Below are 16,345 nucleotides of genomic sequence, written 5' to 3' on the forward strand. Positions count from 1 at the left end.
TGATATGTTATGATATGATATGAAATGTTGCTTCTATGATATGATATGTTATGATATGATATGACATGTTGCTCTTTTATGATATGATATGACATGATGCTCTTTTATGATATGACATGTTATGATATGATATGACATGATGCTCTTTTATGATATGATATGTTATGATATGATATGACATGATGCTCTTTTATGATATGACCTGCTTATGTTAATTTATGATTAATATGAACTATGTCTACCCTATGTTAATGTTTTGCATGATTACTTAACACTTATTCATGCTTATGTTAGAAATTGATATCATGACTTCTTAAATTTAAAATTATGCTAAACATGCTCACATGATTATAGATGTTTAGATAATTATTTATTTGTGTTTAAAAGAAAAGAAAAATATATAAAAAAATACTTCCACTGCTTTAGAAATAGACTAATATGCATGTATGTTCCCGTAACCCCGTCATATGAGAAGGGCGGGCGTTACAATAAACCCCCCGGTCCGAAGACCGTCGAGCGACGACGTTAAATCCCAGAGTCGGACCGGCGACTATAAACCCCCCCCCCCCCCCGCCCGAAGACCGTCGAGTGTCGCTCGGACAGAATGTGTTTTGAGAAGTAAACGAGAACAAATTAGAAAGGTTATATTGACTCGTCGCATGGCCGGTACATAGACAAAAGTCGGATAAATTCTGATAATATTAACTCGCCGAACGACGAGTATACAGATGAAACTTCAAAATTTGAAGGCACTCCTCACTCCAAAACATCGAAGATTGGCTCGGAGATGGTTTCCAGCAGTCCGACCAGGTCTCTGGGGGGGGGATGGATGCCATCTTCGGAAGATGGCCCTTGGCCTTCAGATAGGCAGTCGTTGCATGGATGGCTTGCTCAAAGGCCAAGACAAGCCGATCGCTGAGCTTATTGCCAAATTCTTCCGAGCGGAGATAGTTTTGACGCATCACATCAAAGCGACCTGATTCGCCGTCTTGATATTCTTTAAGGGCAGCTCGGGAGCCTTCGAGGGCGTCCTGGAGATCCTTCTTATCTCCTTGAAATTTAGCTCAATCCGTCGATCACCTTTCCCGCTCGATGGACAGTAAGCCTGTCAATTCTTGGACACGTTGCTCCAGCGCCCGAGCTTGCACATTCTTTTCCTCTAGATCAGAAATGACCCTATTCTTCCTGTTCGTCGCCAGCTTGATCTCCTGGCTGTGAGACTTAACCTGGGCTTCAAGCCCAATCACCCTGGTTTCAAAGCCAGAAGATTTGTGCCACTCGGGCTCCAGCAGCTTTTCTGTTTTGTTCAACTCGGTCCGAAGCACTGCGTACGAGGGCCCCTGGGCTGGGGCCCCCCCCCCCCCCCCCCCAAATTTAAAGTTTCTTCAACTCTTCCTCCAGCGCTGTCAGGCGGTTGCTGACCGCGATGTTCTCCACCCAGCTCTGCGCGCAGATGAAATAACATCAAGAACCAAGCAAAATAATCATATATGAGTTTAAGGGGCATACCTCGGTAGCCTGCTGCAAGTGGTTGTCACCGAGTTGACCGGGAGTCATTAGGGCGACATGAGCCCTCGCATCCTCCCATATTTTGGCAAGCGGTCCGCGGATGGTGATCTGATGTTCCGAGGCAGCTGGCCGATCAGCCGCCAGAAGTAATTATTTTGTGGGGAGATGTAGGATGACCTTAATCACTCGACGGTCGTTCGGATCAGACTGGGCAGAAGCTGAGTGACTGGATGACTCGCCGAGCGGAGTGGAGATTATGCCCGAGCGCCTAAGTCGACGACGGGCCAGTGGAGGAGAACTGACGAGCTGCACTTCAAGGGAAGCCACTGGCAGATCGAGCTGGGAGGGAGTTCGATCCGAGGAAATTGCCTCGACCAACGCGGGGGCTGGGTCGACTACTGCAGAAGGAGCGTTGACCCGCTCTGACACTGGTTCCACAGATGTAGCCGAATGGGCAGGAGGGTCCGCTCGACGCTGCTTGCGTGTCACCAGCGGGGCGTCATCGGCCGAGTGCCCCACGTCCTCCAGCGTAGGATGTCCAGTGGACGAGGTAGCATCGCCGACCGCTTCGGTTGCAGGGACCTGAACGGCAGACTCTTCGACGACGGGCGTAGCTTCTTCGCTCTCACCCTCGTGTGAGCCAACCGGCTCAATGCCCCGATCGGCCATCTCCTGAGCGGTCGCTACCTCTATCACGGCGACTCTCAACCTCATCCGATCTGTGGCCTTGGCGCGCCACATGATATCGGCTGCATAAAAGAAGAATAAATCAGTTAGACCAAAAGGAAAGGGGGCGAGGAAAACGCTTACCCATGCTGCTCGGAAGCTTCATTCGGATCGGACTCAATCTGAATATGTACAGCGCACCCTCACAAAGCAGCTTGTGGATGTTGAATCTCTGCTCGGCCAGTAGATTGGCTGCGTGGAGGTAGTCTAGCTAGCTCTTGTATTTACCAAGATCCGGCGGGTTCGGTACGGCGGTCTGCCATTTAGTTCGGAAAGGTGGCCGCTCGGGAAGACGAAGGTAAAAGTAGTACTCCTTCCAATGTTTATTCGAGGTCGGCATTTTGTCGAAGAAAACAAGGCCGATCCGCGACTGGAAGAGGAAGGTGCCCCACTCGGACTGTTTGGGATAGTAGAAATAGTGGAAAGTCTTGGGGACTAAGGGGATGCCGTGTAGCCTAAAGAGGACAACTACTCCACACGACAACCTGAAGGAGTTTGGGACAAGTTGGCCGAGCGGGAGGCAGAAGTAGTTGCACACTTCAAGGATAAACGGATGTACAGGAAAGTGTAGACCGGCTACAAACTGGTCCCGGAAAAAGCAAATGGTGTCGATCGGCAGGTCATGTGGCCGATCGGATGGGGTAGCTAGTATTAGTTCATGGTCAGAGGGAAGTTCGAAGGTTCGGACGAGGCTCAGCGCGTCCCTCTCGTCGAACCGGCTCTCCGTGGTAGTATACCAGAGGCCGGGAGTGGGGTTAGACTAGCGAGAGGAACTGGCCATTACCGGGACAAGGGGCGAAGCAAGAGAGACAACAAGGGTTGACGGGAAAGATGACTGGAACAGTGCCCAAAGGAGCACAAACACGGCGAGAGTACGAAGAAAAACCCAAAAGAATGGAAAGGAGAAGGGCAAAGAAGCCTTACAGAGAAGGTGACCGAAGGAGGAGACGAGGGGTCGTCGGAAGGTTGAAGAACGAAGCCGCCGGAGCACCAAGCGTGAGCAGGAGCCTGAAAACACGAAAGCAAGTAGCGGCGAAGGAAGGTGATAAGAACATTATAAAGGTTGGGCTCAATTACTCCGAACCGTTGGATTCAGGTCACGGGACCCAAGGCCTGCATCTGACCGTTCATTTCAAACAGCCCGAGGGTCCCATCGGAAGTGATGCCGTCGCTGCACGATGATGGCGGCGGCGCCATGTGGCACCCAGTCATAGGATCACATTTAATGAGCGTCATTACGCGTTCAAGGCCACATGCTCAGCCTTAATGGCGAGAATTTGCACGAATTCTGAGGAGATCCTGAAAACGTCAACATTGACCGACTTACAACCGTCCGGGCAGCTAGCGGAAAGAAATAAAGCAAGTTCCACTAGGTAATCTGCCGAACGGCCGTAGGGTACTTTCATTAGGCCCGCGGAGAAAAACAATTACATCAGTGGCCGAGCGACCATCACACCACGGAGCTAATAGTCCAGTCAGTCGGACTTTCAACCTCCTTCGACTAGACTTGAGGGAAAGACAAGTGATCTGGTGATAAGGATAGGGGGGCCTACATTGGTAGAGGTCAACGACACGTGCAGGTTAAGGTCAGAGGTCAACCTACGAGATGGGCCGATCGGAGAGGTCTCATGATCGCCCGGCCAGGAGAAGTCTCATGGTCGTTCGGCCAAGATCACGCCAGGGCTGGTGCGAAGACAGCTCGACCGCGGGGTCAGGCTTTCAACACTCATAAGTTGCCAAGTGCAGAGAAATTACCGAACCGAACGGCATGACCGCTCGGCTAAACTACAGCTCAACCAAAGAAGCATTCTCACTCGGTCCGGCATGCCTTCAAGCCCGAGCCTTACGATGCCGAGCCGCTGTTTTGCTCGGCCCAAAACGGACTAGGCGCAGAAGGGGACAAAGGGAGCAGCTGAGGGCATCCTTCTCAAGGCGTACATCGCTGACAGGCAGCATGTCTGGCGGCTGGACCGAACAGAGAATTGTACGGTGGAAGTTTCCACTGTCACGTCAGAGATATGCCCCGACGATTGCGGCATGGCGTCAGGCACGCTTTTCTGACAAGGTCATTCCAGGTATGCTTTGAGGAGCGTGCACGCTTTGGGATGCGTGCACGAACCCCCCGGGAGTCCTATATAAGGACCTCCAGACTTCGACGGAGGTATGCATTCTACATCACTATAGCTACTGTCTGCATTCCTGTCATTCTGCTTCAATCTCTTCTCGCCGGAGTTGACTTGAACGTCGGAGGGCCGTCGTCGGGAATCCCTTCCCGGCCCGGTTTTGTGCTTGCAGGTTTCGACCGGAGGCTCACACTAGTCGGAGGATCGTACGCCGTCAACGAGAGCACCACATCCCCAACGTCTGTCGACTCAGCATTCGGACAGGATCAACAGCTATAATACAGTTAACTGTAGTTATAACAACTATAATTTTTTATAACTGTAGTTATAACCATTATAATTTTATAATTATTAATTATAGTAATTATAATTTCATAGATATTATAATTATAATGGTAGTAATAGCTACGACTTCGTAATTGCTATAATATAAAAATAATTCTAATAAAGAGGACTAAAATTTTTCAAAAACCTCCAAATAGGGGTGTCAAAAATGAACCCGATCTAACAACTCAATCCGAGTTGATGCGAAAAAAATCAGGTTCGGGTTGGACATTTTCGGATTCAAGTCGGTAGTGAGTTGGAGGGTTTTCAGGTTGAAATTTTTTAGGTTGGGTTGGGTCAGGTTCGGGTTGACTCAGGCTGACCCAAATATAGGGTTTATTTGATTTTTTTATCGTTAAATCAAATATTATTTTAAAAATTAAGATATTTTTATGTATACTAATATCAATCTTAGTATAATAATGATGAAATATTATGATAAAAGTGAAGAATTATAAGAAAAATAGTAAAAAAAATCATTTTGAATTGAGTTTTGGGGCTATCCGGGTCGGATTCAGGTTGGTCAGATTCAAGTTTGGGTTTAGGGCTTTCGGATTGAATTCAGGTTCAGTTTGGGTTGGGTTAAAAAAAATTTAACCGGACTCAACCCACCTGAATTGATACCCTTACCTCAAAATAATCTTTAAACAATATTTTTTGGGGTCTAATATTTGACCATTACGAGTTACATCGAATAATAAATGTAGATCTAGATGTCTGTGCCAACTTTAATTTGATATATTACATGTCTCGTGTTTCAATCCGAGTTAAAAGTTATTATCTCTTAAAAATTACATAACATTCACATTATACCACGACATCATGATCCCGAGACATAAAAAAAAAAATGATAATTCCAGTGAGCCTCATGGATTATCTCTGGGGGTGACCGGCCCGGTCCCACGGAAATTTACCACCGGCCACCAGGGTAAATCGGGAAGCGCACGCGACAGCTAACCCAGACATCCAGCATCTTTTGATTGCGCTCCCCATTTGGAGGAAAATTTATATAAATACGCCGTAGCTGGGGATTGAACCGTGAATATTTGGATGATAACCTGAATGTCTTACCGCGAGATCATATCCCGGGACATAAGAATAGTATATCTAGAGAAGGACCGCCGTATTTGATTAAAAAAAAAATCAAAATATGACCTTATTTTATGATTCTTAAAATAGAGAAATATTACCTACACATCCAATGATACATATCTTATGGCAGCATGTGTATTTTTTTTTGAAAAAATCTTTAATACTATAACCTAAAATACTCTTTATGCTCACAAAATTTCTTGTATACCATTGGATATGCATGCTAAAATTTCTCCCCAAAAAACTAAGGGTGTCCTTCTATTTATTTATTTATTTCTACCTAACGTAATTAAAATAAAACTATTAATTTGATTAAAAATACACGTCACGCTGCCACTTGGAATTTTAGATTAGCTCTCTAGACGAAAGATGCTTGCACTTCAGACAACCACATTTTCTACGCATAATTTTTAATTAATAATCCTTTTCTCCTCATTTTTATTCTTTAGATTTCGTCTATTTGTTTCCTTCCAACTTATTATTAAAATTTAGCGAATCCAAAAAAAACCTGGAAAATGCATTTTAATATTTGAATTGATAACGGACGTGTCAGGTACGCAGAATTTTCTATGCGACGAAACTTGAGCCGATTAATACGTTTAAATAGACGATGAAAGTCAACTACCGCTGAATATTTTATGGAAGAATTCCATGGATAAATCTAAAGAAATCACACGCGTTCCATGTTATTTCTCACCGAACTCCGTTTATATACTTTACAATTTGTTTATTTTAATAGGGTAATTAATTCATTTTTTTTAGTGTTCAGATTTTATCCGATCAATTTTAAAGATAAACCTAATTTATTTATCAAATAAATTCAAAACACAATTTATATACACTTTCTCAATTAAAATTCAAACTCTATTTTTTTATTTACTCCTCTAATCCTATTTAATAGGGAAAGTTTTTTTTCCCTCTCCGCCCTTGGCCACGTCCATCGTCCGCCATTGGAGTCTCCCGAATGCGGATCTCGCGCTCGAGCTTCCCTCCCGCGACTTCCACGGCCGCCGCTTCATTCTCCCTCCCCTGCCGCTGCCGTCGCCGCCGGCTCGCTCTCTCTCCGTTGGTTTCTCCAACGATGATCCCGATTTCCTGCTCTCGGACTTCAACACGCTTCGGGTCCTCGGCCACGGCAACGGAGGTACCGTCTACGAGGTTCTCCACCGCCGGAGCGCAGCCGTGTTCGCGCTCAAGATGGTCCGCGCCGACGTCTCGCTACGCCACCAGGTGCAGCGCGAGGTCGACATCCTCCGCCGCACGGTTGGATGCCGCCACGTCGTCCGATTCCACTCCCTCGTCCGAACTCCCTCCGCCGACGTCGCGCTCCTCGAGAACATGGACCGGGGATCCACCGACGCACTTCTCCGCCGCCGCGGTCGCCGCCCCTTTCCGGAGCTCGCTCTGGCGGCCGTCGCTCGCCAGGCTCTCCTCGGCCTCGCGGAGCTGCACTCCCGCCAGATCGTGCACCGCGACATCAAGCCTGCGAACCTCCTCGTCAACTCCGCCAGCGAGGTCAAGATCGCCGACTTCGGGGTGGGCAAGGTGCTGCTGCGATCCCTCGACCCGTGCGACTCGTACGTCGGCACGTGCGCGTACATGAGCCCGGAGCGGTTAGACTCGGTTACCTACGGGGCGGACTACCATCCGTACGCGGCGGGCGTGTGGAGTCTGGGGCTGGCAGTCCTGGAGCTGCACCAGGGACACTTCCCGCTGCTTCCGGAGGGGGTGCCGCCAGATTGGGCGGCGCTGATGGTGGCAATCTGCTTGGGGGAGGCGAAGGGGGTTTTACCGGAAGGGGCGGCGTCGGACGAATTCAGGGCCTTCATCGACTGCTGCCTGCGCAAGGAGAGCGGGAAGCGGTGGTCGGTGGCGGAGCTGCTGGGTCACCCGTTCGTGTCCGGCGCGGACCGCGACGAGTCGAAGCAGGCGCTCCGGGACTTTCTGCAGGAGAACTCGGACGAGTCGCCCGTGTTAAAAGAACCGAGGAAATTAGGGCAAATTCCCCCAATTTCGATCTTCTAATTCAATTTAACAAAATTATTTTTTGTAATTATGCAGATAAATCTTGCAATTTGTTAGAATTTGCGTAATTTCTTCCGCACAATGCTCCTTTATTTGAACTTGTCCAGACATGGAACATGTCGTTTGTTTGTTTCGCTCCAATCTCAGAATTCAACATGATTCCGAATTGCTCTGTTGCGATGCTTAAGTTGCACAAATGGTGTTGCCCACATCGATGACGAACCTGTATCTCACATCCCCTCTTGCGAGCCTTTGCATCGCATCGTTCACATCGTTCATTCCGACGACCTCAACCATCGGCAATATGTGGTGTTCGGCCGCGAAATCTAGCATCTCTTGTGTTTCTTTCAACCCCCCAATCATGCTCCCAGCTACACTCTTGCCTCCTGCAAGGGATACACCCCCAATTCTTCTGAGCTACTTAACAAACACTTCACCTGATGAACAGAACACACAAGAGCAAACAGTGGAAGTGACTTAGCTAACCTGAAATCAAGCCGTACGTCGGCAGCTCTGGCGGCTTGTTTGGCGAGCCGACCAAAATCAGCTTGCCATACACTCTAAGCAAGGTCATCAAAGTTCCCAAAGAGAGAGCACCACAACTTGTGCTGATGATGCCATCCATAGTGCCACGAGCAGCCTGACAAAAAGAACAAATGCCTTAAACATGGTAGGAGGTAGGACATTCTCTTATACAACGACGCTGAGCATATCAAACGCCCGTGGGGAGTGGAGCCAAGCCGGTCCAGGATTAGTCGGTTTTAAGAAATATTGGATTAACAAAAAAAAACAACAAAAGTGGCACCTTCATTTGCTCTTCGTTGCTGCTGACTATAAACGAGTCAGCCCCGAGGGCTTCAATAGCGTCCTTTTCCTTGTCAGGCGTCGAGTTGATGACGGTGACTCTCATTCCGAAGGACTTGGCGAACTTGACGGCGAGGTGGCCGAGTCCTCCGAGCCCAAAGACCCCCAGGTGCAGCCCCGGCTGGTCCAGGCCATGGCGCTTCATCGGCGCATACACCGTGATGCCTGCGCACATCAATGGCGCAGCCTTGTCCAGGGGCATCATCTCAGGGATCTTGACAGCGAAGCGCTCGCTGATCACCATGCTGCCGGCGAATCCTCCAAAGGTCTTGGTGCCGTCGGGGTGGGAGCTGTTGAAGCTGCAGACGAACTCCGCGCAGTAGTTCTCGTCGCCGACCCCGCAGCTGTCGCAGGAGAAGCAGGCGCCGGCTAAGTACCCGACGCCGACCTTGTCGCCGGACTTGAACCTCTGAGCGGCGCGGCCTACTTCAATTACGACTCCGACTATCTCATGCCTGGTCGACCACTAATTAATAGATTAGTACTGAGATAAAGCTTTGATAGTTATTATTGTTGCTGTGTATTAATTAAATCATTGGAGCAGATAGATAGGAAATTCTGACCCTGGGACGACTGGGTATATTGCATTTCCCCACTCGTTCTTGATTATCGAAAGATCGGTGTGGCAAATTCCACAATAGAGAACCTTGAGGGCGTGTTTGGTTCGGGGTTATCATTGATAACCTTAGTTGGTTATCAACGATAACCTTGTTTGGTTTAAGTAATTGGCGATTCCTGGTAATGCAACATTCCCGCCACATCAGCAATTAGGGAATAGAACCAGGAATCAGAAAACCTTGAAAATCTTAGGTTTTCTACGATTCCTGGGTTATCAATATTTTTTTCCAAAACTACCCTTCGAAGAGGAGATGAGAAGGGATGTCATCCGAGCTCTGTACCCGTTCGTTCTTTGTGGAGATGGCGCACCAGCGGGGAAGGGTCGGCCGTAGGGAAGGATAGCGGCTGCTTGACGATGTTGTGGAGGGTCTGCAGGTTGGTGGGCCCGGCGAAGGGAGTGCGCCCGTAGAGGAGGATGCCGTAGGCCCACCAGTCGACGGCGCTGCCGTGGGGTTGGCCTGCGGCGACCTCTGGCGCGACGTACTCGTGGGTACCCACAAAGGAGCACGACCGAGCATCGACAGGCTCCGCGACGAAGCGCCAAGGGTCGGCCTTCGTGGCCATGTGGGGCGGCGACCGGCGAGTGAGGAAGGGGAGGCAGGAGGGATCGGCAAGGAAGCACTCACCGTTTTCAGCGGCAGAGTGGCCCTTGTCCGCGGCGGTGGAGGTGGCGATGGGCTCGAGGGTGGGCGAGGAGGTGGACTCCAGGGAGAGGTCGAAGTCAGAGAGCATGATGTGGGCGTCGGAGCGGATGAGGATGTTCTTCGGCTTCAGATCGCGGTAGACGATACCGAGCATGTAAAGATACTCTAGGGCGAGCAGCACCTCCGCCGCGTAGAACCTACGACATTTCAATCAACAACGTCAAAGCCAGAACAGAGCCAAAGGGAAGCATCTTTCAGTTACAGCTACAACAAAGTCAAATAGTTGGAAAGAAGGAATCTTTCAGTTATGATTGAGATCGCCAAGTAGTCTCCGATTGAAGAGAAAGTACAAAATTGTGTGAATTCCGTGAAGGTAATATGAAAAAGTTGGTGGAAGATGGGAAAAGGATTCAAATTTTTAGTCGAAGAAAAGAGGTTCAGTGGAGCACCTGGTGGCGGCGATGGAGAAGCGTTGGCGGGGCTGGCGGTGGCGGAGCGTGTGAAGGTCTCCGCCGCTGCAGTATTCCATCACGACGCAGGAGTAGTGCGGCGAAGCATCGAAGTCGGCATAGAGAGTGGGGAAAAAGATTTTCATTCAATTAAATTAATTCAAAAAGTTAAAGGATAAATTAGTAAATGTAAAACTAAGTAATTGTATAATCTTAATTGAACCAAACACCAAATAAGTTATATTGTATTCCCTATAACCTTAGTTATGTGATTACTTGGTAATCACATAACCAAGGTTATAGATGATGACTTGAACCAAACGCACCCTGAGGGTTATCTCATCGCTCTTCATGGCCCTGAAAAGTAATGTGAAATCAGATGCAGCAGTATTAGAGAGTCTAAAACTAGTTGTGGTTCACAGAGAAGTTGAATTGTTATTTGTTCGGAGTTTGATGTGGAATTGCGGATGGTAAGCATGGGGTCAGGGTGTCATTATTTAGGACTTAGTTAAGCATGGGGTTATACGGCACTATTCGACCTTCTAAGCCAATCCAATCTTCCTAGTTGCTGACTCTTTGACTTCCTGACTTATCGACTCGGCAAGTTGCCAACCTACGGTCTCCCGAGATCCCGATACGCTGCAATTACTAATATTAAAGAGGATAACATTGAATGCTCAGAATGAATTTGATCATCCAAAATATATATATTATATATATATATATATATATATATATATATATATATATATATATATATATGGACATATTAGTAATATTATATGTATATATTAAATATATGCATGTACATGCATGCATTATAATTGGGAGATAAAAATTTTTAACTAACCAATAAAATTTATTGTAACAAGATTTACTATATTAAAGAATACCATACTTACAAATAACATCCTTTAATGTGGTATTAAAGGAATATTCATGAGGTCTTCTTCTACATAAAGGAGATTATTTAACTATGCGGATATTCTATTATTTTCTTTTTCTTTCCACTACTATCAAATCTTTATTCTCTCGGTAAATCCTTTGATGATTATGAGGACATCTTTAATAGTTAAATCTCTAAATATGTTTTTTTTCATAATTTTAATATGTCACATTAAAACTTATTAAAATATCTCTAATGATTAAAACTTTAAATGAGATTTTGTATGATGATGATCTCATTCATAGTTATATGACTTCATGCATATTGCATTAAATTCGAGACAAAAAAAAAATAAATTTATATTTTTACTATTACTCTTAAAATACAAATCTCAAACCTCACCTCTATAATGATTTAAAAATGTTTATTTAATTTTTTAAATTTTATAAATCTTTCATAAATCTTGCATTGAAGATGCCCTGATTCTCTATATAAGAAATCATAATTCTACGTAAAGAAATTCAAGAGATAGTATTCTTTATATCGGGATAATAAAAGTTCCTAATAGTTATCATGTTGTATCAATGTTAATGCATCATTAGTAATATTCAGAATTCATAAGTTTTGGAAAAAAAAACAACAACAAAACAAAACAAAAGTTAAAAGGACGCTAAAATTGTGTTTTTTATTTTGAAAATATTTTTATTTTAATATACTTGTAACAGTAGTTACTACCATAAATAAAATAAATTGATTTAACTTAATTTAAAAATTAATATAGAGAACACTTTTAATTACAAACTTTGATAAATATAATTAAAATTATTTTAAAATAATGGAAATCATCGTAAATTATTATAATAGTCACCTACTACAATATTATAACAACTAAGAATTAACTACTATAACCTTATAACAGTCAATAATTAACTGTTATAACATATGACCACTATAATATTTTAGCAATCGATTGCTATAATAATTATTATAATAACTATTAAATTTGATTTGATTTTTAAAAAATAATTATATTAAATAAGTTAATAAAAGTATAAAAATGTATATATTATTTTTGATAAATTAAAATAAAAAAAAAAATTTACATATTATAATAACTAGGGAAAAATAAAAAAAAAATCTTTTTTTAAATCATCAAAATGTTAGGTGAACATGATTAATCTAGCTTATACGAGATACAATATCGTAGTTACTATGATATAAATATTTCTGAATATGTTAAATATGTATTGTAACAATTATAAAATTATAATTGTTATAACATGTCTAATCGGTTCATAATTTAGATGACAAATTTAGACGATAGATGATGAAGAGATCGGTACTAAATTGTAAAAGGGTAAATATATAGGCACCCTTAATTCGAGAAAAAAAAAGTGATTTTGACTTTTACCCTAATAAGTACTCTACCCTTTATCTTTTCTATCCATTTTTGCCTATACAAGAAATAGCTAAGGAGGATTGAGATACCTTTTTGGGAAGGTGAAGGGGAAGAGGACTCCAGAGGTGTCCCTTGCTGCCCAGCCAACAACATCCTCCTCCTGTTTCTGTTCTTCCATGGCTCCTCTGTTCCTTCCTCAAAGATGGCAGTGCGATGGAGAAGGAGGGCAGTAGGGCCTTATAAAGGGACGAGGCCAAGCTGTAATTGGTTGAGAATAATGGCTCCCACCGTTCCCTGCCAATCATGGAGGGTTGGGCCCTATCAGCCTTTCCCAAAATGTAATGATCGGAGTGACAGAGAGCGAACACATTCTAAGGTGGAAGAAGTTTTTTGGGTATCACATTACGCCCTTCCATTATCAATTTTTTTTAATAAAGTGTGGAAAAAAATATATTTATTCCCCAAAATGTTTTATTTTATTATACTTAACCATTTAAATTGGAAAAGAATAATTACCTTCCTAACATAGTTGAAATAATGAAGAGAAGGAACGTTACTCTATTTTAACAAAGAAGAAAACAATAAATGAAGCGACGACGAAAGAACGTTACTCTATTTTAATTCTGTCAGATGAAGAGAAATGGAGTTTAAATACTTCATTAGCATAAATAAATCGTATTTTCTAAAAGATAAAAGAAATCGATAAATCATTCCTTTTGGAAATAATCATACATGCATTTCCTCTCTTTGTCTTAACATTTATTTCTTTTGGTTGCCTCCGAGATTATGGTACCATAGAACATATGTCAAACTCCATCATCTTTAATAATCAGATATATTCTTCATCAGTAATGAGTTCGGACTGGATAAAATTTTCAAATTTAAACCAAAAAATAAAATAATAATTAGGTAAACCTAATCTAATTTTCTTGAAACTCTAATCTGTTAAGAAACTGAAAATGGAGAATCCAATGTTCTTTGGTTTAGCTTATTTGATTTTTATAAATAATATTAAATATACAAAAAAATTTGATAGGTGATAATGTCCGAAAGTCGATGAGATGGAAAATTGGAGATGTGGTACTCTCATTGACCGCCTGTAGACTCCGTTTCGTCCTATAACACAAATATTGTCAGTGTCGAGCTAGGGAAGGGGTCCTCGACATTGATCCTCCGACGCTCAAGTCAGTCACCGGTGATGAAGTAGAAGGTAGAACAACAACAAGAATAAACAATGTAGTACGAATAGTGTCTATTGCATACCTGTGCCGATACTTGAACTCCCTTTTATATAGAGCTCCTATAGCGTACTCGCACGCTCCCAAGGCAAACACGCTTCTCTAAGTTTTCCCTGAAAAGACTTGTCAGTAAAGTGTCCCTGACACAATAGCTTAACAGACCGAGCATATCTATGATGTGACAGCAAAAGCTTCCGTCATACGATCTTCTGGCTAGTCATACCCGACGTCGGCGACACTAACTCCCAAAATAACACAGCGAGGTAGTTGCTAGGCCGAGCGGGATAGCCGCTCGGCCGGGACTTCGCTGTTCCTGTGTACCGCCCGCTCGATCGGGATTTCGTTGCATGTGTTGTATCCACTCGGCCGAAACTCCATTGTGCCTGTGTCACGTCCGCTCAACCGGAATGCCACTGTGCTTGTGTCACGTTCGCTCGGCCGGAACTCCACTATGCCAGTCGAGTCCTTCTACCTAGCCGAGCGGGGTAGTTGCTCGGCCCGGCTTCTGCACATCGTCTTCTCTTCCGTCCAACGTCCAATATTCCATCGAGCGTCGATCATTTGATACATCTCTGTATCAAAGGCGGAATCGGACCGGAACCTTCTCCTTCCGGTCAAGAAATGGTCGTTGGGCCGGTCGATGATATCTGAGCGTTGACTGTCTTAACTTTGACCTCCACTGTGATAATTATTCTCCGCAAGATAAGACCCTTTCTTATCACCACATCAATGAACAATCCTAGTTTCTTCCAATTGGATCTGTGACCGGAATTGGAATGTAATTTTCAGATTTTTGATCAATTTTTTTTTAAATTTTTTTTATTTATAATGTATATACAAACAAACCCCCATTTTGGAGATCATTAACAAGCAAAGCCTTTACCAACTTAGCACGCTGAATCCTCTTTTATCAAATTTATAGTGACTTAGATTCTTAAAATGCTACTTTTATGTAGAGTTTGATGATTTAATTGTTACATATTTTTTGAAACACTATTGCCCCCAACGGTATGCTCTAGCGCGGGATGCAAAATTCAATTAGAGGTAAATAATTTATACAAGTACGATCAATAAAAGAGATATTTTTAATGGAATTTTATAATTATTTTAAATTAATAATCACATAGATTGTAACTAAGTAGAAATCCTAACTTTCTAACTTATTATATTTTTAAGTTGTTATTCCTTTGATATTAATCGATTTTGCTTAATTAAATTGTACATCCTTGCTAAGCAAAAGCAAGAGACTATTTCTTATTATAACTTCAGGCTATTCAACCCCTTCTCTAATCGATCGTACCAAGACTAACAGTATATGGTCTAAATGGTTTGGCAGAATGACGAAGTTAGTCCAATTCCAAAGAATCGTGGAGCTCCACGTTCTAGTTTTGTAGCTGGAGAATCTCTAGTTGCTGACTAGCATGGAGTTAGAAATGCAAGGAGTCTAAGTGTGGTGCCTCCGATTGTCATTGTTTGTAGTAGTGGAAAAATGCAAATCGTTTGTTTTCAATATTTCCATCAATCCGTTTCAGAATCAATACGAAGAAGATAATTACAGCGATTAAGGAGACAAGTGGATTTAAGGGGATGAGTTATACGAGATATAGAAATTTATGTCTTGTCAATCCCGAAATTTAATTTCTCGACCTCAAGTAAATTTACATTTAATTACTATTTCAGCTATGTCCGTGGGACTATCATTGTTTGAAGTAGTACGGGAGAGAGGGGGAGAGCAACTGCTTGGCAAATGATGATGCAAAACTCATGGAAAGACCTTCCATTCAGCAAAGAAAGGCAAATTGTCACATTACAATAATTCAGACCTAAGAAAAATTGTATTGCCAAATTAATTTTGTTATGATCCCAAATTATATTTAATATATATATTTTTTAATTTTTACTTGACTTGTCACATTACAATAATTTAAGTCGAGAAATCAAATTTTTAACCAAAGATTTATATATTGAATTGACGTAGAATTTAGAAATAGTTAAGATTTAATTAACTAAAAATGATTTCTTTAGCTTAATAATTATATGGTAAGTTAGAGGTGAAGGGAATTAGGGTATAGCAAGAAGAAAAAAAAATTGACTTATTAATTAATAAAAATATGTCAGAATATTTTTTTATTTTATTTTTGAAAGTTATTACAATTAAATTTGTAAAATTATCATGGGCCCATCAAAGTAGGCCCAATAACGGCTCCAATATATATTTGGATTTGGATAACGATTGGAATTTAAAATCGGGATGGATTGTGCGGAACGCATCCCCGTTCATCCGTCTAGCAGGAAAGGGTTGTGCTGAAGCTGAACGCATCCTAGTCCATCCATCTCGCGGAGAAGCTCGTCATGCCGGCACCTAATTTTTTTTTTATAAGTAAAATATATTAAAGCATAGTGAAAAAAATGTAGAACGAATTAATTAAGATGGAATAGATTTAAATG

The 16,345-nt window shown here is 43.0% G+C and overlaps 3 protein-coding genes across 3 annotated transcripts; 1 reads left to right on the forward strand and 2 right to left on the reverse strand.

Annotated features, from left to right (window-relative positions):
• Nucleotides 1-4,189: 4,189 nt before the first annotated feature.
• On the forward strand, nucleotides 4,190-7,827 carry LOC121972736 (mitogen-activated protein kinase kinase 7-like). The gene is made up of 2 exons (XM_042524378.1): nucleotides 4,190-4,310; nucleotides 6,676-7,827. The coding sequence occupies exons 1-2, from the start codon at nucleotides 4,190-4,192 to the stop codon at nucleotides 7,797-7,799; spliced, it is 1,245 nt and encodes a 414-aa protein (XP_042380312.1). The 3' UTR covers nucleotides 7,800-7,827.
• Nucleotides 7,828-7,977: 150 nt separating this feature from the next.
• On the reverse strand, nucleotides 7,978-12,837 carry LOC121972737 (probable cinnamyl alcohol dehydrogenase 9). Its single transcript, XM_042524379.1, has 6 exons — nucleotides 12,749-12,837; nucleotides 10,701-10,731; nucleotides 9,227-9,309; nucleotides 8,605-9,118; nucleotides 8,286-8,439; nucleotides 7,978-8,185 (listed from the first exon to the last, which is right to left on the reverse strand). The coding sequence occupies exons 1-6, from the start codon at nucleotides 12,835-12,837 to the stop codon at nucleotides 7,983-7,985; spliced, it is 1,074 nt and encodes a 357-aa protein (XP_042380313.1). The 3' UTR covers nucleotides 7,978-7,982.
• On the reverse strand, nucleotides 9,526-10,701 carry LOC121970907 (protein kinase PINOID-like). Its single transcript, XM_042521906.1, has 3 exons — nucleotides 10,375-10,701; nucleotides 9,982-10,122; nucleotides 9,526-9,828 (listed from the first exon to the last, which is right to left on the reverse strand). The coding sequence occupies exons 1-3, from the start codon at nucleotides 10,518-10,520 to the stop codon at nucleotides 9,546-9,548; spliced, it is 570 nt and encodes a 189-aa protein (XP_042377840.1). The 5' UTR covers nucleotides 10,521-10,701; the 3' UTR covers nucleotides 9,526-9,545.
• Nucleotides 12,838-16,345: the final 3,508 nt, after the last annotated feature.

The sequence above is a fragment of the Zingiber officinale genome, chromosome 4A (assembly GCF_018446385.1).
Source record: "Zingiber officinale cultivar Zhangliang chromosome 4A, Zo_v1.1, whole genome shotgun sequence".
Classification (NCBI taxonomy): domain Eukaryota; kingdom Viridiplantae; phylum Streptophyta; class Magnoliopsida; order Zingiberales; family Zingiberaceae; genus Zingiber; species Zingiber officinale.

What these genes read in the sequence shown, in the direction of transcription:
- LOC121972737 (XM_042524379.1), bottom strand. Translation starts at nt 12,837, where the DNA reads ATGGAAGAACAGAAACAGGAGGAGGATGTTGTTGGCTGGGCAGCAAGG. An exon ending in GCAACGAAGAGCAAATGAAG is followed by an intron (nt 8,440 to 8,604) that starts GTGCCACTTTTG and finishes TCTTTTTGTCAG; the next exon opens with GCTGCTCGTGGCACTATGGA. An exon ending in GACGTACGGCTTGATTTCAG is followed by an intron (nt 8,186 to 8,285) that starts GTTAGCTAAGTC and finishes TATCCCTTGCAG; the next exon opens with GAGGCAAGAGTGTAGCTGGG.
- LOC121970907 (XM_042521906.1), bottom strand. Translation starts at nt 10,520, where the DNA reads ATGAAAATCTTTTTCCCCACTCTCTATGCCGACTTCGATGCTTCGCCG. An exon ending in TTCTCCATCGCCGCCACCAG is followed by an intron (nt 10,123 to 10,374) that starts GTGCTCCACTGA and finishes GAAATGTCGTAG; the next exon opens with GTTCTACGCGGCGGAGGTGC. An exon ending in TTCGACCTCTCCCTGGAGTC is followed by an intron (nt 9,829 to 9,981) that starts CACCTCCTCGCC and finishes CACGAAGGCCGA; the next exon opens with CCCTTGGCGCTTCGTCGCGG.
- LOC121972736 (XM_042524378.1), top strand. Translation starts at nt 4,190, where the DNA reads ATGTCTGGCGGCTGGACCGAACAGAGAATTGTACGGTGGAAGTTTCCA. An exon ending in TTCTGACAAGGTCATTCCAG is followed by an intron (nt 4,311 to 6,675) that starts GTATGCTTTGAG and finishes CCTATTTAATAG; the next exon opens with GGAAAGTTTTTTTTCCCTCT.